Source organism: Gossypium arboreum, chromosome 13, assembly GCF_025698485.1.
Source record: "Gossypium arboreum isolate Shixiya-1 chromosome 13, ASM2569848v2, whole genome shotgun sequence".
Classification (NCBI taxonomy): Eukaryota; Viridiplantae; Streptophyta; class Magnoliopsida; order Malvales; family Malvaceae; genus Gossypium; species Gossypium arboreum.
Window position 1 is genome coordinate 124,465,693 of NC_069082.1, and position 25,406 is coordinate 124,491,098.

The 25,406-nt window shown below is 31.8% G+C and overlaps 4 protein-coding genes and 1 long non-coding RNA gene across 8 annotated transcripts; 4 read left to right on the forward strand and 1 right to left on the reverse strand.

Annotated features, from left to right (window-relative positions):
* Positions 1 to 893: 893 nt before the first annotated feature.
* LOC108463287 (growth-regulating factor 6-like) lies at positions 894 to 2,448 on the forward strand. Of its 2 annotated transcripts, none has more exons than XM_053024432.1 (4): positions 894 to 1,205; positions 1,284 to 1,605; positions 1,689 to 2,001; positions 2,095 to 2,448. In XM_053024432.1, the coding sequence occupies exons 1-3, from the start codon at positions 1,031 to 1,033 to the stop codon at positions 1,972 to 1,974; spliced, it is 783 nt and encodes a 260-aa protein (XP_052880392.1). In that variant the 5' UTR covers positions 894 to 1,030; the 3' UTR covers positions 1,975 to 2,001; positions 2,095 to 2,448. The 2 variants fall into 2 exon arrangements, with proteins under 2 accessions (XP_052880392.1, XP_017618722.1); XM_017763233.2 differs by having other exon boundaries at positions 1,689 to 1,990.
* Positions 2,449 to 5,183: 2,735 nt separating this feature from the next.
* On the forward strand, positions 5,184 to 7,798 carry LOC108461559 (mediator of RNA polymerase II transcription subunit 20a). 2 transcript variants are annotated; one of them, XM_017761430.2, is made up of 5 exons: positions 5,184 to 5,331; positions 5,446 to 5,588; positions 5,687 to 5,865; positions 5,971 to 6,060; positions 7,199 to 7,798. In XM_017761430.2, the coding sequence occupies exons 1-5, from the start codon at positions 5,318 to 5,320 to the stop codon at positions 7,439 to 7,441; spliced, it is 669 nt and encodes a 222-aa protein (XP_017616919.1). In that variant the 5' UTR covers positions 5,184 to 5,317; the 3' UTR covers positions 7,442 to 7,798. The 2 variants fall into 2 exon arrangements, with proteins under 2 accessions (XP_017616919.1, XP_052879662.1); XM_053023702.1 differs by lacking the exons at positions 5,184 to 5,331; positions 5,446 to 5,588; positions 5,687 to 5,865; positions 5,971 to 6,060 and adding an exon at positions 6,923 to 7,035.
* A 1,846-nt stretch (positions 7,799 to 9,644) lies between these two features.
* On the forward strand, positions 9,645 to 11,808 carry LOC108463242 (uncharacterized). The gene is made up of 10 exons (XM_017763183.2): positions 9,645 to 9,853; positions 9,958 to 10,013; positions 10,110 to 10,167; positions 10,257 to 10,296; positions 10,498 to 10,599; positions 10,681 to 10,733; positions 10,833 to 10,893; positions 11,026 to 11,111; positions 11,198 to 11,419; positions 11,532 to 11,808. The coding sequence occupies exons 1-10, from the start codon at positions 9,815 to 9,817 to the stop codon at positions 11,679 to 11,681; spliced, it is 867 nt and encodes a 288-aa protein (XP_017618672.1). The 5' UTR covers positions 9,645 to 9,814; the 3' UTR covers positions 11,682 to 11,808.
* A 3,364-nt stretch (positions 11,809 to 15,172) lies between these two features.
* LOC128286527 (uncharacterized) lies at positions 15,173 to 16,191 on the reverse strand. The gene is made up of 2 exons (XR_008277131.1): positions 16,155 to 16,191; positions 15,173 to 15,380 (listed from the first exon to the last, which is right to left on the reverse strand). It is a non-coding gene; the product is annotated as an uncharacterized LOC128286527 (long non-coding RNA).
* Positions 16,192 to 21,311: 5,120 nt separating this feature from the next.
* LOC108463179 (protein ELF4-LIKE 3-like) lies at positions 21,312 to 23,529 on the forward strand. 2 transcript variants are annotated; one of them, XM_017763125.2, is made up of 2 exons: positions 21,312 to 21,564; positions 22,939 to 23,529. In XM_017763125.2, the coding sequence occupies exon 2, from the start codon at positions 22,966 to 22,968 to the stop codon at positions 23,317 to 23,319; it is 354 nt and encodes a 117-aa protein (XP_017618614.1). In that variant the 5' UTR covers positions 21,312 to 21,564; positions 22,939 to 22,965; the 3' UTR covers positions 23,320 to 23,529. The 2 variants fall into 2 exon arrangements, with proteins under 2 accessions (XP_017618614.1, XP_017618613.1); XM_017763124.2 differs by having other exon boundaries at positions 22,946 to 23,529.
* The last annotated feature ends 1,877 nt before the right edge of the window (positions 23,530 to 25,406 follow it).

Consider the following 25,406-nt stretch of genomic DNA (forward strand, 5'->3'; position numbering starts at 1 on the left):
TCTCTCATGATTTTCAAGTGTCAGTGATAGATTAAAAGAAAAAGAGAGAAGAAAATGGCATGGCAGCAGCAGCATCATAATCAGAACCATTAGTTTCATCCGTGTTTTTAGAAGGATTTTGCAGTTGGGAAATAGTACCCTCAACATAAATAGGTTAAATTTTGGCGTTAATCTTTATATTCTTAAAAGTTTTAATTAAGTTCTATTATTTTCATGATATGACGTGTAAATATCGTTTTAGTTTACTATTTTCATATGTTATTCACGGATTAATAATTGTCGTTTTACGTTAAGATTAAAATTTTAGAATTCAAAAAATATAAAGACTTAAAATGAATTTAGGGGAGAGTAATCGGTTTAGTTAATCGGGTTTTTTTAACTTATTTAATTAACTTTAACATGAAAAAATTGACTTGACCGACTTTAGTTGAAAAAATCGATCAAATTAAATTGACTTTGACTCGCTTGGTTCAGTTGATTTTTTCTGTTAATCGACCTTAAGTTTTGAGTTTAATTTATATTATTATATATCTATTATATATTATTTTAAATATATTTATATTTCAAATAATTTAAAAATAATATAAAATAAATCATTTTTTCAGTCAGTTCAATTTTAAGATTCAAAATTGATAACGACCGAATTAGCTAATTAAATCTAAGTCAAAATCGACTGATCCATTTCTCCCTACTAAACCAAAATCGAAAAACTTGAATAGCTTGGTTTAACCAAAAATTGCTCTTCCTAACTAAATCTACAATTGTACTTAATAAAATGGATATACCTAAAATTTTAATTTTTGAAAAATATAAAAATTAAAATTGATCAAATTTAATGATTAAATTCATAACTTTCATAAAGTTTAGGGACTTCTAACAGAATTTAATCAAATAAATATATACCTACTCTACACGCACTCTTGCACTTGCAGGCCTCTCAAGTAATGTTATAAAACGAAGTGCTGATCATAGATCAACTCTTTCATTAAACATTGAGGTCTAAAGACTCAATTTTTAGTTGCTTGAATGAATGATGATGATGAGTGGAAGAAACAGCAGCGGGTTTCCTTTTACTGCAACTCAATGGGAAGAGCTTCAAAACCAAGTTTTAATCTTCAAGTACATGGTTTTAGGCATCCCTATACCATCTTATCTCCTCTTCACCATCAAAACAAGCTTCTTGGAGCCTCATCAACATGATAAAAGTAAAAGCAAGAGTCCCCCACTTTGTACTTTTTTGTAGTGAATTGTGTTGTGTTTCATTGTTGTTTTGTGTTTGGCAGTTGGATGGAATTGTGGTGGTGAGATGAGAATGGAGAGAAAAGTGGACCCGGAACCAGGGAGGTGTCGAAGAACAGATGGGAAAAAATGGAGGTGCTCGAAATTAGCCTATACTGATTCAAAGTACTGTGAAAGACACATGCATAGAGGCAAGAACCGTTCAAGAAAGCATGTGGAAGAAGAAGAAGCAGCTAGTACCGGTATAACAATGGTGAACCCTTCTTCAACAGCAACCCAAAGCTTGTCTTTAAGCTTGTCTTCCTTTGAAACCCATGCATCAACAGAAAAACCCACCCTTTGTCTGTTGGGTTCAAGCTCTTACAGGTTCGGTCACAAACAACCTTGGACTCAATTCAAGCTCATGTCTTTTTAGTTTTTTTACTACTGGTTTTTGAGTTTATATATAGGTTAAAACAAGTGGTGTATCATGAGCCTTGTGGGACCAGGAGGAGCTTCTCAGGTTCATCAATGGAGGATGGTACTTCATGGCAACTTCAAAGCTTGAAACAAAGCAAGCATGATCAGGATGATGATGACAAAAGAAAACCCAAAAGGAAAATCCATCGTTTCATTGATGAATGGCCACCAAAACATAGAGATTCATGGCTTGATTATGATGATTATAAATCATCAAAAAGTTCGTCAGATTCAACAACCAAGCTCTCAATCTCCATTTCTTCCACTTTTACATGATTTCCGCATTTTCAAGGTCCGATAATGGTATATTGGGAAAAAAAAAAGACATGAACTTGTGAATATGGCTGTTTTTGCTTTTAGCCAGCTTTTAAGGGACATAAATTTTGGATTTTGCAGGTGGTTGAATATCCAGTGATAGGGTTTCCGCAATGGAAGCCAAGAATTTACTCAGTGGGGTTCACTTGTTTCTGTGAATTTCAGACTATATATATATAGTCCTTTGTTTATTATTTTCCTTTGGCTTTTCTATTTTGGGTGAATTTTTTTAATGAAACAATGACTTTTTATCTTTCTGGTTACACTAGTTTGCCTGCAACAGATTTATATATAGTTCATAAATATATACTATTGTATATAAGATTGAATGGCTGCTCCCAAGGTGCTGATATGTACTTCTGGTTTTTAATTTCAAGAACTTAAATCTACTGCTAACTGCAATAATAGTCTATGTTATTGCGTTTTAACTAACAAGGCGATATTCGTAGGATAGGGTGGTCCGAGTGTAAGGAGGAGAGAATGAGGTTTGGGATAAGTTGATAGAAGTGGGAATGGAGGGAGAGAGTGTGGTCTGGTCGAAGAAACCCGAGAAAATAGGGTTGTCGTACCCACTGTTAGCAAAACCACCACCAAGGGGAGCGATAACTGTAGCAAGGTCCATGAGAAGGATCACCATCACCATCGTGGAAATCGTTGAGAACCACCGACTGAGGAAGATCCATAGCTTTTAGAGCAACATCAACAAGTAGATTGCATGGGACTAGTGCAAGTGTGCAACTAGTTCGTCAACACCATGCACAAGCAGTCGAGATCTATCGATGATGACAGTCTACCAAACACAATAACCTTTGCTAGAATGGTAAAAGACAAAGGCCGAGGAAACTCCCGATCGGAGAAAATGAGCCAAGCTCCAAGGGAAACTCGTGGAAAGACCACAAGGTGGCCAAGAATCTCTCCTCCACCATTTCAGCGACCAAAAGCCTACGGGGAAGGGGAGAAATATTGGGGTTATTCCGCCACAGCGAAAAGAATTAAAAAAAAAAAGGAGAGGTGAAAGACAGGAGATTCCTGGAACTAAGGCCCGTAGCGCCAGTGGTTGAGACAAAAAACTTGGTGGAATGGTCGTTGGAGAAGTGGACAAAGAAAGGAGAAAAAACATAAGAAAAGAAAAAGTTGGGGGGGGGGGGGGGTTGGAAGAGAGGATAAAATTAAGGAGGAAGAGAATGGGAAGGAGAGGAGGGCCGACCATGTTATCCATTGCTTTTGGGACAGAGTTTTTTTTTTTAAAAGTAACGAAGGATATATATCATTTTTAAGATGAACTTTTTTAGAGATGAAAAAGCAGTAAATTTTAATTTTTTTAGCTAAAAAATATTTTTTGGCTGTTATTTTTTTTTTTAACCTTATTTTTTGACTTAAAATATGTTTGATGCTATTATTTTGTGTTCTCTTTCTTGGTTATTTAATATGAGTTTTACAAATGTGTTAAAAGCATTAATTAAAAATAAAAATATTTTTAAAATAAAACAATTGTGTCAATATCTAATTACAAATATTTAATTATTATATTTAAATATTTAAATATAGTTTATATATTCTAATTAAATTTAATAAATAATTAATATTAATTACTTAGAAATATTTAAAATTAATATTATATATTAAAATATTAACAATAAGTTATAATAAATTATTTTTTATATTTTACTAAAATATCATAATATTAACTAATTTAAACATTATTTAAATACATATTTGTTACTTTATAATATCATGTCTAAAATGGACATTTTACTTTTCAAAAGACTTTTGACAAAGCAATATCAAACACTTAAATTTTTCCAAAGCATTTCTCAAAAGTACTCTCAAAAGCATTTTTCCATAACACTTTTCAAAAACACATTTCAAAAGCAATGAAGAACTAGCCCTACACAAGGTTTCTTGAGATTACAAAATCGTACAGAAAAGTCAAGGGACTAGAATGACATTTTATATTATTTTAACCTTACGGATAAAATTGAAATATTTGGATATTAACCCTTAAAAATATTACAATTATGTAATTACTCGATTAATATTTTGGAATTTACTTTTTAATCCTTTTTTCTATTTAAAAGAAATTTCTTATTTACTTTTTTCTCATCTAAAATTCTTATTTACTTTTCTTTTCTCATCTAACATTGAATAATCAATATATTTATGTACCAAATAATTAATCTATAAAAATATAACTATAGTTGATTGAGTCTTAGTTCGACTAGTATGAGTATTATTGTCAATGCGTATACGTAGATTAAAGTGTATTGAAACGCATTATCTTCCTATTTATGAGTTAAATAAGGATTATAGGTAATTTTAAATATCATCTAAAAATCAAATATAATCGAATTTATAATAAAATTATTCAAATATATATATAATTATGTGCGAGTTTAGAATAATAACTAGAATTTCTGTTTTGCACCTTAATAATTATATAATTACTTATTCGTATCTAGGAATTTACCTATTAATCCTTCATTTTTAAATTAGAACAACAATATTAAAATTTTTAAATAATCAATATATATTTTGAACCAAAAAATGTCAATATATCTAATATATATATAGTGATTTTTTTCTTAGGATAAACTATGCTGTGATGCAACTATTGTTAATTTTTTTATCATTCAATTACGAAAAATTACAAAATATTTATTTAATTATACGATTTTTATCTTTTTCGATCACCGGTCGTTAAATGACTAATGAAAAATAATGTGGCAACTTTTAAAATTAGCATATTAGCAACATTGATACTTTGTGTCAATTTAGTTTTGATTCTAAAACATTTAACTCTCAACTTTACACATTGTGTAATTTGATTTTTTGTAATTTTACTATTCTTTGTGACCCTTTTCACTTAAAAAGTTAAAAAATAAAATTATCAACTATATTTGATCAGAAATATACCAAAAATCGAAACACTAAAAAATTCTACGATAATAATATTATCATTTCTCATTCTTTTAAATTTAACTAAATTGCACAATGTGTAAATATTAAAGATTAATTTTTTAAAATTAAGACCAAATTAATATAATATATAAATATTAAGGATTAAAATTTTTATTATGTAAATTTTAAAAACTGTGAAATTATCTTTTAAGTAATTTAATAAAAGATGACAATTTTTTTTAAATAATTGAGTTTACCCTTCTTTTCTTTTTTTTGGTTTATTTACGACACCGTTTTCATCTATAAGCAGATATAAGTCCCTAGAGCCTCTTATGTCCGCCGTTTACTGTCACATTTTCCGGCGGCTTATCAGCGTTACAATCGCTACTGGAAGAAGTCGACGACGATGCCTCTGAAATGGTAAATAAACCAAAAAAAAAAAAAGGAAATCTTCGATTCAAACTTGAAACTCTCCTCCAGTGATTTCCATAAAAGTTTTCAATTTCGTTTCTCGTTCTTTTTTTCTTTGCCTAGGGTTTTCTTTTGGCAGCCCAATGCAGGATCAACCGTGAACAGCCAAATCCTAAACGAAGTTTCGCAATGCGTCGAGAGCATCAATGGCGTCAAAGAAGGTCGTTGGAAAGCCACTCTCACTTTTTATAAACCCATGTTACGAGGTCAGCTACTTCTTCCACCCCTATTATTTTTAACCCTTTTTTCCCTTCTCTGTTCACTAATTCGATCAATCGGTTAATGAAACTACGTTATTCTTCAGATCAAACGTTATCCGCCGAGTTCCCGCGTGAATTCATCGGGATTTCGCTTCCAGAACAACCAAACAAGTACTATTTCGTGCTTCGGTTCAATAAGATTGTCCTGGAATCTGATTCTTCTATTCAGTTGATAATGGAGAAATTGCAGTCTTATAAATCCAGGGTCGCCCTTAATTTCGAGGTAATTTGATTTCACTTCTCTCTTTCAAATCCCTTTCATTTATGGATCGTTGGGGATTTGAAGCAATGGGCTTGAACTTCTGATATCATTTTTGTTCTCTCGTAGGGGTTTCAATACCAACTAGGCGACTTTCAATTGAGAGTAGGCAAAGTTGTACCTTCTCATTCTGAAAATTTGAGAGGAATAGTGATGGAGGTATTGTATTATTACTTTGTCTTATACTTTAGAGCATCAATTAGAATGCTAATGTAGATTTTTTCTCACTAAAGCCTGTTTTTATATCATTTTGATTAAATGATGGATAAAGTTGTTCTTTTTCCCCTTAATCACTGCCATAAAATTGGGAAACAAGCTTATGTTTGATTTTTCACCATAACTACACTGATTTCTAGTGGGTAATTAGGGTTTTGCCATTTCGGTGTTTGTTAATCCTAACAAGTGTGCAAATCGTTGCACGGTTGAAATGTTCTTAATTTTCGGAATGTTAAAGTGTTTATGATTGTGTATTTCATAGCAATCTGTCACTAGGGGAATAGTAATGGAGGTATTGTGTTGTTACTTGTCTTAATACTTTAAAAGTTAAAAACATATTTTCGGACTGCTAATGTAGGTCTGTTTTTTGCTGAAGCTGGTTATCTGTATCGTTTTAATGAAATGATGGGCAAAGTTGTTTCCTTTTTTTCTCCTAGAGCAGTGCCATTGAGATTCGAAAACAAGGCGGTGTTTGATTTTTCAGTATTTGTATAGCGGATAGATAGAGCTTCAGTATTTTTTTTATTATAAAAAACCCAGAACAGTGTGCAAATCGTTATGTGGTTGGAATTTTTTACTCTTTTCGGAATGTCAAAGTGTTTATGATTTTGTAGTTCTTAGAGGTATATTAATGGAGGTACTGTGTTATTACTTGTCTTAAACTTTAATAACGCTTTCAGAATGCTAATGTAGATTAGGTTTTTCAGTAATGTGGGTTTTTATGTATCATCTTAGGGCAGTGTTACAGAGATTGGGAAACAAGCTGATATTGATTTTTCTCAAATATAAATCCTAATTTCTGGTGGATAGATAGGATTTCAGGTTTTGTGAGTCAGGATGAGCAAATCAATGCATGCTTATGAGTTCATACTTACTGGAATGTCTAGCGTCTTACATTTGCTTCAACATTCAATACTGGTACCGTCTTGTCCCTGTCTCCAGGTTAAACTATCCAGTGTTATTCCCTGAAATCCCAATGTACTTTTTTGGTGTTTTAAGCTGTTGGGTCCAGGAAAAACCCTAGTTGTTAAACTTATTGCGCAACCGTAGTTCAATAGAAGTTGTTCATTCCTTTTCGCAGGTGGAGTATCTTCCGATTTCTTCACTAGAGAAATCCAAACAAATCATGGAGGAGTTTTCTGATATTTGGAAAGATGCGATTTCTAAACGATCATTGCCAGGCCATTTCATACATATAGAACCGAACTTCTCAGATTACGGACTTGCAGACCACTATACTTCACAACACACGGCCGTCCAGTACACTCATGTCACGAGTCAACTAATTGCATCGGTTCAAGCAGTACAAACCGGAAGAAATTAGGATATCGATACTCCACCCAGGTCCAGAGTGACGCGGACAGAGTTTTATGATCATTATGTATGTTTACTTGTATGACTGGATTCCTTCTCATGAAATTGAAAAAAAGATGGTGTTGGCCTGTTTTGTTAGCATCGTGTTCTGTTGAACCTAATGAATTGTTGTTTAGTTTGTAGAAAAAATGTAGAAAGGAACAGATAAAAGTAAATGGAAGGAGAGATGAACTTAAATGCAAGCATGGATGTAATGCAACTGTAAGTGATGCTTTACTAGGAGTGATAACGGTTCGGTTTGTAAGTCTTTATGGATCAGTTTATCCTATCTATTAATGTTCGAGGTTTATCTGTTGTTTTTTAAGAAGGTTTGGATAAAAATATTAATCTGAAATTAAGGTTTTGATTTTATTTAATTATTAGCTTTTAAAATTACATTTATTTTTTTTCAAATTTATATTATATATGTATTGTAGATATTATATAATATAATCATTGATATGGATTAAATTTAAATAAGCATATTTCTCTTTAAAAATAAACAAGAATATAATATAAATATATAAATTATGTTGGACCTACAGAAAGGTAAAGATTTCTTAACATGTATGTTAACCACGGATCAAATGATAAGAATTATTGTATAAATATATTTTTCTTTTATTATTATATTTTTATAAAATTTTAAAATTATTTAAATATAATATTTTATTTGAAATATCTAAATAACATGTTTATTTCTTTTCATTCATTTATTTATTTTTGCTGAATATGACAACTGACTAGCGTGACCGAATTCTAGTTACACCAAGCGGTAAACACTTTGATCATCGATCAACATATGAAGTTCTTTTTCATTTATTTTATTCTACCATAATACCACTATCTTATTTTATTTTAATTTTATATATTTACATATATCATATTATCTCTCATTACATAAATACATATTTTAGACTTTTTTTTTTTGTGCAAATAAAACATTACAATACTAAATTACATAGAAAAAAACTCCTTTCCTTGTTTGCTTCAAGAAATTCTAGTGCTTCTCTTGGAAGGATCTCAAATAATTGTAAATCCTCTTTTTTTGCAAAAGCCAATTTGACTAAATAATTCGCGTTTTGGTTATACTCCTTAAGAATGTGTCGTAATATCCATTAACCTTCTTGAGACAATATATGATGTATTCTTCTAATCAGAGCAGAATTTGAAATCTTCTTAACACTTCCATGTATGGCTTTAATAACCTCCAAGTTATTCAATTGGATTATCACCTTATCATGTTCTCTTTGTTGGATGAGTTTTAGGTCATCTAAAATGCCCCAAAGTTCGACATCAAAGACCAAGCAGGTCCCTAGGAATCGATTATATCCAAAGACCCAATCTCCATTCTAATCATGCATAACTCCCTCTGCTGCTACACTCCCTGATTCCATTTGAACAGCACCATCAGCATTGAGAAAAGTCCAAACCCGTGTCAATTGTTCCTCATACAAGAGTTCATAGCCGTCAATCGATTCATCTCTAACAACTAAAGAAAATTGATTGACCAAACTAGTTGAAACTTTGATTATCTTGCTTGAACTCCAAGTTTTCCCTTGAAAGATGAAGAGCTTGCGGTTCTTCCATAAGCTATTAAATACTTACAAATAACATATTAAATATTTGGATTAATATCACAGTTGGCCTCTAAACTTTAACTTAATGTACAATATGGTACTTATACAAATAAAAAGTCTAATTTGGTATATGTACTAAGCTATCACGTAGTCATGTGCCCGCTAACTTGACAACAACGAATAAATGGATGTTACATGACTTTATACAATTGTTTTTGAATTTTGCTTATAAATTTTACCGGTTGATTGATTTTATCAAGTGATTAAATTATTTGAATATTTTTTTCTATTTCTATTTTTTAAGCATTAAACACAACTCAAAATCAACACATGATATTTATTTATCCGATATTATTAAGTCATCGTGTAAATTAAGAGATGTTAAGATTTTGGGTACACTAATACACCATATAATATTACCAAATTGGAATTTGGCTTTTACGAATACCACATTACACATTAGGTGAAAATGCAGGGGCCAAACATGACATTAACCCTAAATATTTAAACCGCCACCTATTTTTTGTTTAATAGTTTGGTTCGATCTAGGTTTATTACACATATAAATACTTCACGTTCGGCGACACCTATAGTTTCGCTATTGTCTTTTAGCCGCCTTTTTTTCTTCACTATCGCTTTGCGTCTCTGTTTTTACAAAGTTTCAATCGCATCTCCTTATTCATTCATTCATTGATTCAAATTCGATTCAATCCTTGTTTATCCAATCCATTCAGATCATTGTTTCAATTCTCTTTGTTCATCCAATGGAACCAAAAAAAGAGCAAACCAATGCCCCCAGAAAGGTCTGTTTCAACACCTTTTTTTAACTTCATATCCATTGATCATTGTTCCATCAATGTTTTTTTTTGAGCTTTCTTTGTGATTCTTTTTCTGGGGTTTCTTGCAGATGAGATTTGCACCCAAAGCTCCTCCCCGCAAAGCACCAAAGCTTGAGGTTAAAACGTAAATGTCGTTTTTTTATTGGTTTCTTCACTTCGAAAGCTGTTTTTTTTTTGTCTTTTTTGTTTAGTTTGTTTTTCGTTGATTGTTTGGTTTCAGTGAAGTGGTCGAAGACATTGATGCTGTTCAAGCCAGGGATTTGCTTCAGCGTTTAAATGTACTCTTTTTCCGCTAATTTTTTTTTTCCATTGCTGTTTCCTTGATGACAGGCATTGATTTTTCTCGTTATGTGTTATTTTCTTACAGCAAACATCTGCAAGGACAAAGCCTAAGGTTGAAAAGAAAGGTAAATTTTTCACTATATGTTATGTGTTATTTAGGAAATTTCGTTCAAAGAAGCATTTGAGCAAAATTTTGGTTGATTAGTTGCTTTGTTTTTAATGGTAGATCCTAATGATACTTGTAATTGTAAAGGTTGTATAAAAAGAACAAAAATTGGGACACATTACATCTAAGCTCTTAGTTTTGTGCTTTTCTTGACGTTCAGTTTCGTCTTCACAAGTTGCATTCGGTTTCGGAGGAGGAGCTTCGATAAAAACATTCGGTACTTCCAAAGGTGCAAATCATAGTAGCGGAGAAACTTTCGGCGGTATGCTTATCCTTACATAAGATGTCTCGCTAGTGATCGAGTTGAATTTCGAGCGGTTTCTTATAGTCGATGTTTCTATAGGTGGCGTTCATGGATCGCGATTGAGAGTGGAGAAAGAATACAAAGAACCATGGGTATGTTAACTTTGGTTTATTAATGCAATCCAATATGACTGGCCTGCATACTTACTGGTTTTGTATTTCCGTTTTTCTGTGTTTGAATGCTTCCTGTAGGATTATTACAGTTACTATCCTCTAACCCTTCCTATGAGGAGACCGTACTCCGGAAGTCCAGGTATGTCATATGTCATATGTCCTGTTATTACGGGATTGTTGATGTCCGACATTGCACCATACTACACAACTGACTATGTGACATTGTTATCCACTTAAACCTGTTTACATCTTATTGACTTCGCAATCGTAGAGTTTCTCGACGAAGAGGAGTTTGCCGCGCAAAATGTAGCTTACGGTGAAAATTCGATTGAGCCTGCAGTCGGTCTTGGCTTAATGGTTAGTAATGAAACAAGTACATGAATCTAATATTTTTTATTGTCCCCTGGTTTTTTATAATGATGCTTATTGATGGGTTGGCTTAGGAGGAGAACTTGGAACCAATGATGTTATTTCTTCAGTTACCACCGACTTTGCCGATTATAAAGGCCGGGCACGAGGGTGCTAGCAGCTCCGGTTCATCCAGGACTGTACGTTCGGCAAAGAAGACGTGCGGGTTAACCGAGTTACCTGCAGGTCTCATGGGAAAAATGCTAGTGTATAAAAGCGGTGCCGTCAAGTTGAAGTTAGGGGATACCATTTATGATGTAAGTGACTTGACAATTCATAGATTTATCCGAATTTGTCATATGTTTTCAATTGCAACACGACGAAGTCGTGCCGGTGATTGGTCTGAACAACTTCTCCGAATCGATGCAGGTAAATCCGGGTTTGAGTTGTGTGTTTGCACAGGATGTTGTAGCTGTTGATACTGCAAAGAAGCAATGTTGTGTTGTTGGGGAAGTTAACAAGCATGTTGTTGTAACACCAGATTTGGATTCAGTTTTAAATAGTTTGAGTGAACTCTGATGGGTTCAATTTTTTCGGGTTTTTCGGATTTTCGATGTTAGTTCTACACAATACAGAGGGAAAACAAATGATGTGAAAGCCAAATTTAGTTGATTTATTTAAGGATTTGCAGATGAAACTTGAAACAGATGATTCTTTAGGTGGAAACAAGAAAAGGGTATTCCCAGCTTGATTCCATTATTATAAATGAACATTGGATTTGTGGCATTCATGCATATGAATATTTGATGGCTTTGATGATGCTTTTTTTCTCTCTTTTTTTCTCTGATAGATAACATTTCATGTAACGCCCCCACGCCCGAGACCGTCGCCGGAGTCGAGCTTGAGGTGTTACTGAACATAATTTATCGAATTAAGAACTTCGAATCATTTATTTCTACATTCACAGCTTTCTAGCTACCTGCGTCACAGTTACAAGAAAAATTATATCTCGAGTTACAAAACTCGAAATCAAGATCTGTAAATTTTCCTTAAATCTAGACTCATATATCTATTTACTAATTTTTTTCTAGAATTTTTGGTTGGGCCAATTAATACAGTTTATTAGTTAAAGTTACCCCTGTTTAATTGCCGATAGTCAACACACAATCTCATAGAACCATCCTTCTTTTTCACAAATAACACGGGAGCACCCCAAGGTGAAAAACTCGGTCTCACAAAGCCTTAATCAGTCAACTCTTGCAACTGCGACTTTAATTCTTTCAACTCTGCTGGTGCCATTCTATATGGAGGAATCGAGGAACTGTTCCTGGTATCAAATCAATACCAAATTCTACTTCCCTGACTGGAGGCAAACCCGGCAATTCTTCTGGAAATACGTCCGCAAATTCACACACAACCGACACTGATTCAACTTTCTTTTCAACTTCTTTTGTATTTAATTACATACGCCAAATAAGCTTCATAACCCTTTCTCAAATATCTTTGAGCCGACATTGAAGAAATCACACTAGACAATGCCCCTCTGATTTATTTGATTCAACCCGCAGAGTTTCACCATTTTCACACTTTAATTCTATAACCTTTTCTTTGCAATTTACTATAGCATCATGCAATGTCAACCAATCCATACCCAAAATAATATCAAATTCATCAAACGGCAACAACATCAAGTCGGCCGGAAAGTAATGACCCCGAATCATTAAAGGGCATTTCTTGCATACTTTATCAACTATCACACATTTGCCTAGTGGATTCGACACTCTAATCATAAATTTTGTGTTCTCAACAGGTATACTCATACTAGACACCAGTTTCATGCATACATACGAATGAGTAGAACCGGGATCAATTAAAGCATTAACATTAACATCATAAAGAGAAAACAGACCAGTAATCACATCGGGTGATGAAGCATTTTCACGCTCTTTAATAGCATAAGTTCTAGCCGAAGCCCTACCTTTAGATCTAACTGCTGCATCTCTGGCTACATTCTTACTGCTTGCCTCATTCCCAGCTTTTCTTGGATACCTTCCCCTCGAATCCGCATCACTTGCTTTTGTATACTGAAATTTTTCTTTCTCAGCTCTCTCTGGGCAGTCTCTAATAAAATGATTTGGAGAACCACATCGAAAACATTCATTTGCTCTGCACGGACCATAATGATTTCTACCACACCGCTGGCACTCGGGTTTAACAAATCTCGAGTTCTCTACACTAGCTGCCGAAGTAGTCTGGGACTTAGGACCCACATTTTTCTTCTTAGAATTCCCATATGATTGCCCAGCTGAAACTTGGGAACTAGGATTCATATTTCTTGACTTTCCGGGTTGTTGTGAGGGTGCATTACTCATTGGTCTTTTCTTCCAATTTCGTGTCTCAGATTCTACCTTTTTCTTTTCCTTAAGTAGTTCTTCAACCTTGCAAGCTCGATTGACAAGTACCACCATTTCTTTTAGTTCAAGGATCCCAACAAATACCTTGATGTCTTCGTTGAGCCCGTCTTCAAATCGTCGGCACATCTTGGCCTCTGTAGGAACATATTCTCTGGCATACTTACTCAATCGAACAAACTCTCTTTCATATTCTGTGACTATCATATTACCTTGCTTCAGCTCAAGAAACTCTTTACGTTTCTGATCAATAAATATTTCACTAATATATTTCTTTCGAAACTCTTCTTGAAAGAATTCCCAGGTTACCATCTCTTTCGGTACCACCGAAATCAAAGTCTTCCACCAATTATAAGCTAAATCCCTCAACAAAGATATAGCACATTTCAAACATTCTTCAGGTGTACAAGATAATTCATCAAATACCCGGATAGAATTTTCAAGCCAGAACTCTGCTTTCTCAGCATCGTCATCAATATTTGCCCTAAATTCTTCGGCCCCTTGTTTACGAATTCTATCAACTGGAGTTCTGTGAAATTTTATCATATCCACACCCTGAGGCATCGGGGGTATAGGTTGAGGAATTGGGGGAGGTGGGGGAGGTTGTGCATTTGGGTTCGTACAAACGAACTCAGTATACCAAGCATTCATCATTTGGAGAAAGGCTTCCCGAGCCCCTTCTCCTCTTCCTTGACCAACAGTAGGAGGTGGATTTTCAGTTGGCACCACCCCTTCAGTCAGAGCTGGTGCATTACTCTCTACATCATCAGCCGCAGTTGGATCGGGATCCATTTACTATAAAAAAAATCATTTAATAGGTCAGAAGTCGTCACACTATCACAATTTATACATATGGCATGTATAGCAACATCCGTACATACAACACGTAGTCCGAGAACCGACTAAACCTGCTCTAATACCATTAAATGTAACGCCCCCACGCCCAAGACCGTCGCCGGAGTCGAGCTTGAGGTGTTACTGAACATAATTTATCGAATTAAGAACTTCGAATCATTTATTTCTACATTCACAGCTTTCTAGCTACCTGCGTCATAGTTACAAGAAAAATCATATCTTGAGTTACAAAACTCTAAATCAAGATCTGTAAATTTTCCTTAAATATAGACTCATATATCTATTTACTAATTTTTTTCTAGAATTTTTCGTTGGGCCAATTAATACAGTTTATTAGTTAAAGTTACCCCTATTTCAGGACTTGACTAGACTGACCTCTGTTTACTTCGAACCATATTTCTCTCTGTGAAAAGTTTTTATGACTATGCCGTTTATTTATTCTGAAACTAGACTCAATAAGAATTCCAAGAATATAAAATACACCACATAATTATTTTTTTACATTTTATGGTAAATTTCTAAAGTTGGAACAGGGAATCCAGAAATCGTTCTGGCCCTATTTCACTAAAATTCAAATATCTTATAACATATAATTCCTTTACTTGTTTCATTTGTTTTATATGAAACTAGACATACTAGGCTTCAATGTCATATTTAATCCATCACCAAATTCAATTTCTATGATTTTTAGTAAATTTTCAAACTCATGTCAGTGTTGCTGTAATATTCTGTTTATGGCAAATTTCATCTTTCCATGAGTTTTTATGATCTAGATAACATATTAAACTTCCATGACATCAAACATGATCTAACTTAGCATTTTCCATGACTTATCATTATTAAGCATTTTCTCAACCAAATCATGGCCATATCACAAAATTATTTACACAAAATAGGTGTATTGCTATACATGCCATACTTAAGTTTTACAAGCCATTTACCAAAAAGAGTCCTTCGGATAGTGTGATCGAACCTTCGACCTGTCCCGATTCCTAAGCCGGCTTGTTCAAAACTACAGTGAATGAAAAGGAGGGAGTAAGCATAAATGCTTAGTAAGTCATATGCAAATAACAAGTAACATAACAATACAATTATACCAAACAATCTTAGTATGGTATCACCAAAACATATATCACATTTCTAAACATCATTAATCATCTTACCACCTTATCGTTGTTGTATCTATTTTCAACCCGAAGGTTAAGTACATACCTGTCCGAAGTGTCCATTTCACAATACTTACCAATACGTCACCTGCATCTTAAGTGTTCTTCCATTTCACTAGAAATTTTACCCGTTGAACACATCGGAATATAACTCGGATACATGGATAATTTGCACATAAGTGCCACATTTGTAGCCAAGCTACCATGTAACCCGCCCATAAGTGAACTTGGACTCAACTCAACGAGCTCGGGCGTTCGCATCCATAAGTGAACTCGGACTCAACTCAACGAGTTCGGATGCCTAGTTACATCTCACGAGCTCGGACTCAACTCAACGAGTTCGGATGTTCAACCATCCTAATGACATGTCACTTGTATCCTAATCTATTCCTAAGGTTCAAACGGGATTTTCCTCGAACACATCTCCTTGCCATCTTCCGTAAAATACCGAAACCAATACTCGGTAGCACTTTATATTTAACAAATAATACACTTAATTTGCATTTTATTCGAAAATAACCACAAAGCATATATTTTATGATAAAAATCAGCATATCATATATTTAACATCAATAACTTAAAAATAACAATTATGCTACCTTATTTACACATGAACTTACCTCGGTACAAAATTTTTAACAATCGGGTCTATTCCTCAGAACTTTGTTTTTCCTCGATCACGACTTGAATCTCGTTTCTCTTGATCTATAATACCAAATTAATCTTATTTAATACATACATTCATTAAAACAGTCCTTAATACGAACTTTGGAAAAATTACCATTTTGCCCCTAAACTTTTGCATAATTACACTTTTGCCCCTAGGCTCGGGAATTAAACTTCATCCCTTATTATTATGTTTTATGACATTCTGATCATTTTTCCCTTCTATGGCAACATCAAATTCTCACTCTAACATGTATTTATGACTACTAAATATTTTTACCGATTAAGCCTTTTTACTCGTTTTTACTCAAAACCGAGTAGCACAAGTTGTCTAACAAAATTTAAAACCTCATATTTTGTCATAAAACACCAAAATACACAAAATTTACCTATGGGTATTTTTCCAAATATGAACCATAGGTTGAATTATTGTTAACATAAGCTAAATCGAGCTACTGGGATTTCAAAAACATAAAAATCATTAAAAACGGGGCTTGAAATCACTTACTATGAAGTTTGAAAGTTGAAGAAACCCCAGCTATGGAGGAGAGAAAAAATCGGCAGAACAATATGGAGAAGATGATCATTTTGGGTTATTTTTCCTATTTTTATTTCATTTAATATCCAAATGACCAAAATGCCCTTACTGCTAAACTTTTCAAAAATTCCTTCCATGTCCTAATTTTGTCCATGAACTTAAAATTGGTCAAATTACCATTTAAGACCTCCTAATTAATATTTCAAAGCAATTTCATACTAAAAACTTCTAGAATGCAAGTTTTACAACTTATTCGATTTAGTCCCTAACTTTAAATTAAACTCGTTATGCCAAAAATTTCTTCACGAAATTTTCACACAATTATGCAATCATATCATAAACCTCAAAATAATTATAAAATAATTATTTCTATCTCGGATTTGTGGTCACGAAACCACTATTCCGATTAGGCCTTAATTTGGGATATTACATTTCATTATTGCCATTTTTTCTCTCAAATAATAGTGAGATGTTATTTGAGTGATTCATTCAGAAACCGGTTTAATCTTTGTCCGGACTAGTATAGATTTAACCGATTTCAACGACATTATTAGTCGATCGTAATAGTATTTTAAATTTTATAAATATTTAACGTTTTATTATATGTATTATATTATTCCTTATATTATAGGTAATATTGAGATTTATTTTATTCTTATTTATATACTTTTTAGTATTTTAGATTATATTTTAACCTTAAAAGTACAATAAACGTCTTTGTAATAGGACTAGAATGTATTTTGCTTTTTACTCAAAGAATGTATAAATTAATACTTGTACGTCAAATCAAATAGTGAATTGATCTGTTCCTTTAGAAATTTCATTCATTTCAAATATTAAAAACTGATGTTGTAAAGTTATGTTTGAAAGAAAATTCCCAAACCTTATCAATGTGATAAAAATGGCATTCCATCAAGCTATCCAAACCTATAGAACATATGATGAATGGATTGAACCTTGAGACAGAGGACTGGTCAAGGTTGGCACAAATCCTGATACCACCTTATCAACAAATCATAATATATTCATTACCTGGTAATTCTAATCCAAACACTAGAATTCCGAACAAGATAAGGGTGGTATTGGATGGGCTATTAGGTGCGGTGCGGTGCGATGCGTTTAGTTTACTTTTTATCTCATACTATAATATCGCTACAGTATATAATCTCATCACCACTACTGTTTTTACACTAACAAGTAAACGCACCGCTCATCCAAGCCCAACTACTAGACTAGCACTAATGACAGCATATAGAAGGGAAATAACGTCAACAAACTTTTAAATTGAATAAAATTGAAAGTTTAATAAATAAAAAATACAACCAGATAAAATATCAGGACAGATTTATTCATATTCTCAAGTATAAAAGTCATTAATCACCTATAATTTCTATAAAAGAAAGATTGCACCTTTAAGTTTTAAAATTTATTAAGTAATTAGCACATAATTAAGATTTAATTAATAAATAGTTAACCCATAATATCACATGAAATGTATATCATTTGATCCAGACAAACATTAACATCAATCATAATCTATAATTAACAGTAAATCTCCATCCACCAAACAAACATTAACGTTTGTTTAAAAATTTCTTTGGATTGTGGGGTCCTTCATCCTCAATTTCCAAATTTTCATCATTTTCTCAGTAGCCACGTAGCGATTAATGAACTTAAGAGTTTCAAATGGTTGGGGGAATTATTTAATTATTTAATTGTTAATCGAATTGAAATATTTTGATTAATTTGATTGGTTAATTGAAATTTATATTTTTTATTATTTGGTTAAAATAAGTATAAATTGACCTCCAACCGAATTAAGTTTGGCCGCCGACCAATTAACTAATTAGATTGGTTCGATCGGTTAATTTAGTTTTAATCGAAGTTTAATCACCCCTAAATGAACCCCTCTAAAATCACTCATCAATTGATTCCATAGTTACCGAGCTAAACTCGAGTTTGAGCTATCGATCAAGTTAAATTCAAATTTAGTAATAATTGATTCGAACGACTTGTAATTTTTTTTGGGTTTTTTTTATATTATTAAACTACGTTATTGCGCTTAATAAATATTATTAACTTTAAACTTAATTATTGAGCTAAGCTCAAACTTGAATTTGAGCTTGAGTATAAAAATTAGTAAACGAGCTTAAAAATAGATATTTGATCAAACTCGAACTAAGTATTGAGTTTGGACTTGACAATATTCAAGTTTAGCTCAACCTGATTACTTCCCGTCTATGTCATCAACAAAATATACCTAAATCAAATTAATTTATATTTTTAATTTTTTAAAATAAAAAATATATTTATCTAAAAGCTTGAATTTAAAGATGTTGCTTTGTAGGAGTCAAGTTTTTTTTAAGGTTTAATTATATTGGTTGTCGATTGAGTCTTAAATTGATTGACATGAGTATTACTGTCAATATAGGAGGACGTGAGTTCGAGTGCGCTGAAGCGCATTACCCTCCTATTTATGAGTTGGGGAGGGACTATGAGTAGGTCTAAATATTATGTTAAAAAGAGCAGTTATGATCAGAACTTTTAATGAAATTGTTCAGAAAAAAAAAATAGTTTAAGGGTAAAAATAAGTTTTGTACTTTTTTGAAAAAAATAATTAATTTTTTTATGGAAATGCATTTAATTAATACTTCAAAAGGTAAAAATTTATCAATTAAGTTATTTAATCAATGGTTTTCATTATTGATTTTGTTGTACTAATGTGACTGTTAACTGCCATTGAGTTAATCATTACGCTGCTGATATCACGGTACATATTAACAAAAATAAATATATATATATTTAAAACTTTTAGTTTATAATGAGTTTTTAGATGTATAATTCTATAATTTCATTTAAAATTTGATTATAATAATTTTATTAAAATGTGAAATAAAAATTCAAAAATTAAAAATAAAAGTATTTTAAAATTTTAAGTGCATAAAGAAAAAATTAAAAAGAATTAAGTATTAAAAGAAAGGATAAACTGTTAAAATAGTTATTTTTGTTTATCTCGAGTTACATTTTAATTACTTATATTTGAAATGTTACCTTTTAGCCACTTACGTTATTGCATTGTATCATTTTAGTTACTGAGCTGTTTGCAGTTAACGTGTAGTGGTAAGCTGATGTGACACGTTAAATCATCATTTCAAATAAAAATTTTAGGTTAATTTATACAACCAGTCCCCATATTTTTTCGTTTTTAGTAATTTAATTTTTTCTTTTATTTTTTTTAACTTTCTTTTTTTTTTCCCCATTTTCTTCTACTTCTCCCTCTGTTTTTCTCCCTTCTTTATTTCTTTTTAATGTAGTTTTTCTATGTTTTTAATTTGTTAAAACTAGTCACTGTATTTTTATTTTTTTCAATAATTTAATTTTTTGAAGTGAGACGAGCTTGTGGACTAGTTTTAACAAATGAAAAACATAAAAAAACTACGTTAAAAAAATGAAGAAAAGAGGAAGACAGAAGGAGAAGCAAAAGAGAATGAAAAATAAAAAATAAAAGGAAGTTAAAAAATTAAATTGCTAAAAATGAAAAAATATAGGGATCAATTGTAGATTTAACCTAAAATTTTCGTTTGAAATGATGATTTAACATGCCACATCAGCTTGCTGTTACATCACTAACGATAATTAACGGCTCAGTGACTAAAATATTACAACACGATAACGTAACTGGCTAAAACGTAACATTTCAAGTGACTAAAACGTAATCTGAGACAAACAAAAGTAACTATTTTGACAATTTACCCTAAAAAAAACGACATATGATTGTATTTATTTATTTTTAGAACATATGATTGTATTTGAGTTTTGTTTCTTTCTACATAAAAAATAATTTTTTGGAAGCAAGAATAACTAATTGTTAGGTAGATTTTAAAATATTTTCGTATTTGTAATATTTCCATATTTATCATTTTTTAGTGAATTACAAGAGGAGGGATTTTGTATAACAGCAATGCGAGTAGCACGACTCAAATCTAAATTACATCTGGAATTAGAGGTGTTCAATCAGTTAACCGACCTGAACTACCATTAACTGAATTAACCGACCCTTTTAAACCTCTAACCTTTAACCATCAACCAAATCAAAATTTTTTCAAAAAAATTAACCGAACCGAACTTTTTCAGTTAATTCGGTCTGTTAATCGAATTAACCAAAATTTATATATATTTTTTTTATTTTTGGTTAAAACAAGTATAAAACATATAAAAAATTAACCGACTTAACCGACCGATTAATTTATATTTTCAAAAAATTAACAGAACCGACCGAATACTTATATATTATAATATTATTTATTATATTCGGTTAATTTGGTTAACCGACTGATTTCGAACCGAATTAACCGTTAACCGAACTTCTAAAAAATTATTAACTGACCCCTAACTAAATTAATTCGGTTTAATTTAGTTTGACCCGAAATTTACACACCTTAACCTGAAATAATGAATATCATATCTATCGAACCAAAACACAAAATTTATTTATCATATTTTTATTAATTTTCATTATATTTACGTATCTCATTACATTAATTCCAAAAATACTAATAAAAAAAGCAGGTGGAATATATATAAAAAAAATTAGTGGAACTAAAAAATATGTAGAATAATGGTGTCCGAACTCCAAGCGTCAAATCTACATACTCTCTCTCTCTAAAAACTCTCTCATAATTCAGAAAAAAATAACTTTTATGTTTTTTTTGTTCCTGAGATTCGATTTAATCGGCGATCTTTTCCCTTTGTTCCTCGATAATCCCTCGTCTTCCTCCTTTCAGTCTGTGTCTCTTTCCCGGAATATAATGCTTTAGATTTTCAAGGTAAGTACTTACATAAATGTCTTATTAATGACAGTATCTTCTTTTTTTTTCTATAATCTTATTAGTATATTGAATGTAATCATTACAAGTTTCTCATACAAAATTTCCATGTAATACACTGTTTTTTTTTTCTGGGTTTTTTCTTTCAATTTGGGAGAGTTTTACGAAAGTTTCGTTCTTCGTTTTTCATTTTTGGTTCTAGAATGATCTTTTTTTTCCCAGAATTTGAAGCAAATTTTTTCTACTTTGTGTTTAATTTGATTTTCATAAATGAAATCTGCGTGCATTTTTCTTGTTTTGTTATTTTCTTGTTCATGTTTCTGATTTTCATTTTTGTTGTTAAAAAGATTACTAATGCCATCTTTTTTTCATTTTGGTCCCTGAGAATTGAGATCCTTGTTTGAAAACTCAGTGCTTTTAGGTGGGTATTACTATTTTTCTTGAGTACATTTTTTAAAAAAACAAAAGGTCTTCCCTATTATGGAAATAGGATCTGCTTTTTTCACATCTCATCATAAATATATTATTATAATATAATAATAATCAATCTTTCGCATCACGGTGACTATGCTCGCTTATTGACGGTTGTCCGTCTATATTATCGACGTGAGTCTCTCCTTGCTTTTACTTATTCAAGCAATGGCAGCTCGTTTCATCTTGCACCAAGCTTTAGCATTCGATTGCTTGTTATTCTTTTTCTATACTGATTCCCTTTTCTGAAAAGTAGAACCTATGGGGTCTGAAGATCTCATTAATTTTCATGGTAAAACTATCATAATGGATGGGCGGTAAGATGTGTTGCATTTAGTTTATATTTTGTTTCACGCTATAATATCGCTATAATATTTAATTTTATTGTCATCGCTGTTTTTACACTAATCGTAGGCAAACGCATCGTCCATTCAACCCTACCTTAAATCTTTGAGTGGGTTGATTCTTACGTTAGATTATAGAATAAATTAATTATGTTAAAATTTTCTTCAATTTCTAATGTTAAAAACTAGTGGTGGGATAACAAAATAACCACACAGTCACATGTGACATGTCAAATACATGTCAAATATAACTTATGTTAGTATATAAGAACTAATTTTTAACATAATTTTTAGTAGAAGGAACTAATTTACTCTATTTTTCGGTAAAAAGAGTAAAATATAATCTAACTCTAATATAGGTACCTTCATAATACTTTTACCAATTTTTCAATGGAGTCCCTATCTCTCCATTTAAAACAATCCCATTGCCTATATCTATATGTTGGGTTTTTTTGGTTTAAAATAACTATGGTTATGTTAGTAGTTGTTTTATTATCACATTTAACACATTTGTCTCATCTTTTGTTTTCTCTCATATATGTTCTTGTTTGTATTTGAGGTTTCAGGTCTGGTTTTAAATTTTAAAATGGAGGGTGACAGTGATACATACTCAGGGCTTGGCACTGGTGAAATAGACAGCAAGGTGGTGCAGACATTTCAAAAGAGTTTTGTGCAGGTGCAGAACATATTAGACCAGAACAGGTTGCTGATCAATGAGATAAACCAGAATCATGAGTCCAAGATCCCACACAACTTGACCAGGAATGTTGGTCTAATTAGGGAGCTTAATAACAACATAAGGAAAGTGGTTGATTTATATGGTGATCTTTCAAGTTCTTTCACTAAATCCATGGATGCTTCATCTGAAGGGGATTCTTCAAGTGGTGCTGCCATGAAATCAGACGGCAAAACTGGTCATAAGAGAAACAGGCCTGCCTGATTCCATTGGACAGAAAATCTGATTTTTTTTTAAGTAATTCTTTTTCCATGGTGGCATTGAATTTGCAGAGGTTTGATGATGTTGATCAGGTTGTAGAAAGAAATGGTCAGATTCTGAAAATTTTCCTTCTATTGCATTGTATGAATCATGTGTTTAAAACTCTTTTTTCAATGATATAAATGCCAAAATTTAGTTATTTTTCACTAGGAACTCAAGGTTTTTTTTTTCTTTGAGTTCAATGGTATCTACTTTTGAATGGAAAGTCTCCATTGTAATCTTAAGATCTCTGTTGCTATTTCTTTTATGATATCAAAACACCATGGATACCCTTTACTCGGATTCAGATTATATATCGCCTTATTTATTTAAAAATAGGTAAAATAATCTCATATATTAGATCAAAAAGTAAAATAGTTATTTTTTTCATTCATTTTTATTCTTAAAAACTGACATGACTGATGAAGTAATCAAACAACAGTGACATATTATGTATACCTCATGTTAAAGTACATAAACCAGTTTTTAATAACAAAATTGGTTAAATTTTTTACTAATTTACACTTTAATTTAGTAAAAAGGTCAAACTGTAATCTAACTTTTAATATTAATATTTTATCCAAAATTACATTTCATACTAACAAATGGTTGTCAGGTTTGAATATCACTCCAACCTAAATAAAATTACACTCAAGCAAGAAAGCATTTCTTCTTAAAAAAAAAAAACCATTTTATTATTTTCCGATTCTCTCTTTGATGAGAAATCACTGTTCATTTAGCTTTTTGGAGAAACTAAAAGCAGATTTAAGATAATCTTTTGATTCCCAATCACACACCACCACCACAACAGAATCTCACATAAGAAGATAATGACCTTTTGACCGCTTATAAGATATTTATATGTATTCAAACTAATGGCAATTAGAGGTGATCATGGGCCGGGCCGGGCCCAAATAAAATTTTAGGCCCGTCTACTAGGCCCGGCCCCGGCCCGGCCCGAAATATGGGCCTAAAATTTTGCCCAAGCCCGCCCCGAAATAAAATTACTAAGCCCGAGCCCGGCCCGGCCCGGCCCGGCCGATATTAATTTTTTTTTCTTATTTCATTAAATAAAAAAATTTTAAAATATAATAAATCAAATATATTTAAAAACATAAAATAAATATTAAAACAAATAAAATAATACTAAAACAATTCTTAAAACAATACACAAATTAACAATATAATAAAAAATAGTTATATTAAAAATTTAAAATAATTAAAAATAAATAAAAAATATATATTAATATATAATTCGGGCCGGACGGGCAGGCCCGGCCAAAAACTCTTACTCGAGGCCTGCCCGTTTTTTAAACAGGCCTCCTTTTTTGCCCAAGCCCATTTTTCGGCCTATATTTTTACCCAAACCCTCCCTTTTTTCGGGCGGGCCTTCGGGCCGGGCCGGGCCGCCCAGCCCATGATCAGCTCTTGCCATAGATATGGGTAAATATATAAGGGATAATTTCACAAATGGTCCCTCATTTACAGTAAATCCTTTTTATTATGATATATAAATTTAAAATTTCCATTTTGAAGTGATATTTGTCACTAGAATTATTAAAAAAGAAGAGACATGATATAAATTCCTAATTAATAGTGGGAAAAACTCAATTCGATTGGAAAAAATAAAAAAATTAAATTTCGAGTTTTTTGAATTATTCTAGTTATTCGAGTCAATTTGAATAAGTAATTAAAGTTTCGAGTTCGAGTCGAGTTAAATTTTACAATTCTAATAATTCGAATAGTTTGAATAATAAATTGGTGTAAATACCCCTTTGGTTCTTGTTAATTTTGAAAATAAACAAATTAATCTTTCTCAACAAAAATTACAAAATAATCAAAATAATTTTTAAAATTACAAAATAATCTTTAAAATAATCACAAAAGGCTATTCTGCAATTCGAACTCAGGCAAGATCATAACTTGATTTCATTAATTTTATTTTTATGATATAAAAATAAATATTTTATATTTGAAATAGAGAAAATAACTTAAAAGTTTTATGTAAAAATATCTTTCAAAAATATCATGTAAAAGTTATTTTTATGTTC

What these genes read in the sequence shown, in the direction of transcription:
- LOC108463179 (XM_017763125.2), top strand. Translation starts at nt 22,966, where the DNA reads ATGGAGGGTGACAGTGATACATACTCAGGGCTTGGCACTGGTGAAATA.
- LOC108463287 (XM_053024432.1), top strand. Translation starts at nt 1,031, where the DNA reads ATGATGATGATGAGTGGAAGAAACAGCAGCGGGTTTCCTTTTACTGCA. An exon ending in GCCTCATCAACATGATAAAA is followed by an intron (nt 1,206 to 1,283) that starts GTAAAAGCAAGA and finishes TGTGTTTGGCAG; the next exon opens with TTGGATGGAATTGTGGTGGT. An exon ending in TTGGGTTCAAGCTCTTACAG is followed by an intron (nt 1,606 to 1,688) that starts GTTCGGTCACAA and finishes GTTTATATATAG; the next exon opens with GTTAAAACAAGTGGTGTATC.
- LOC108461559 (XM_017761430.2), top strand. An exon ending in TTATAAACCCATGTTACGAG is followed by an intron (nt 5,589 to 5,686) that starts GTCAGCTACTTC and finishes GTTATTCTTCAG; the next exon opens with ATCAAACGTTATCCGCCGAG. An exon ending in GGGTCGCCCTTAATTTCGAG is followed by an intron (nt 5,866 to 5,970) that starts GTAATTTGATTT and finishes GTTCTCTCGTAG; the next exon opens with GGGTTTCAATACCAACTAGG.
- LOC108463242 (XM_017763183.2), top strand. Translation starts at nt 9,815, where the DNA reads ATGGAACCAAAAAAAGAGCAAACCAATGCCCCCAGAAAG. An exon ending in AAACCAATGCCCCCAGAAAG is followed by an intron (nt 9,854 to 9,957) that starts GTCTGTTTCAAC and finishes GGTTTCTTGCAG; the next exon opens with ATGAGATTTGCACCCAAAGC. An exon ending in CCAAAGCTTGAGGTTAAAAC is followed by an intron (nt 10,014 to 10,109) that starts GTAAATGTCGTT and finishes GTTTGGTTTCAG; the next exon opens with TGAAGTGGTCGAAGACATTG.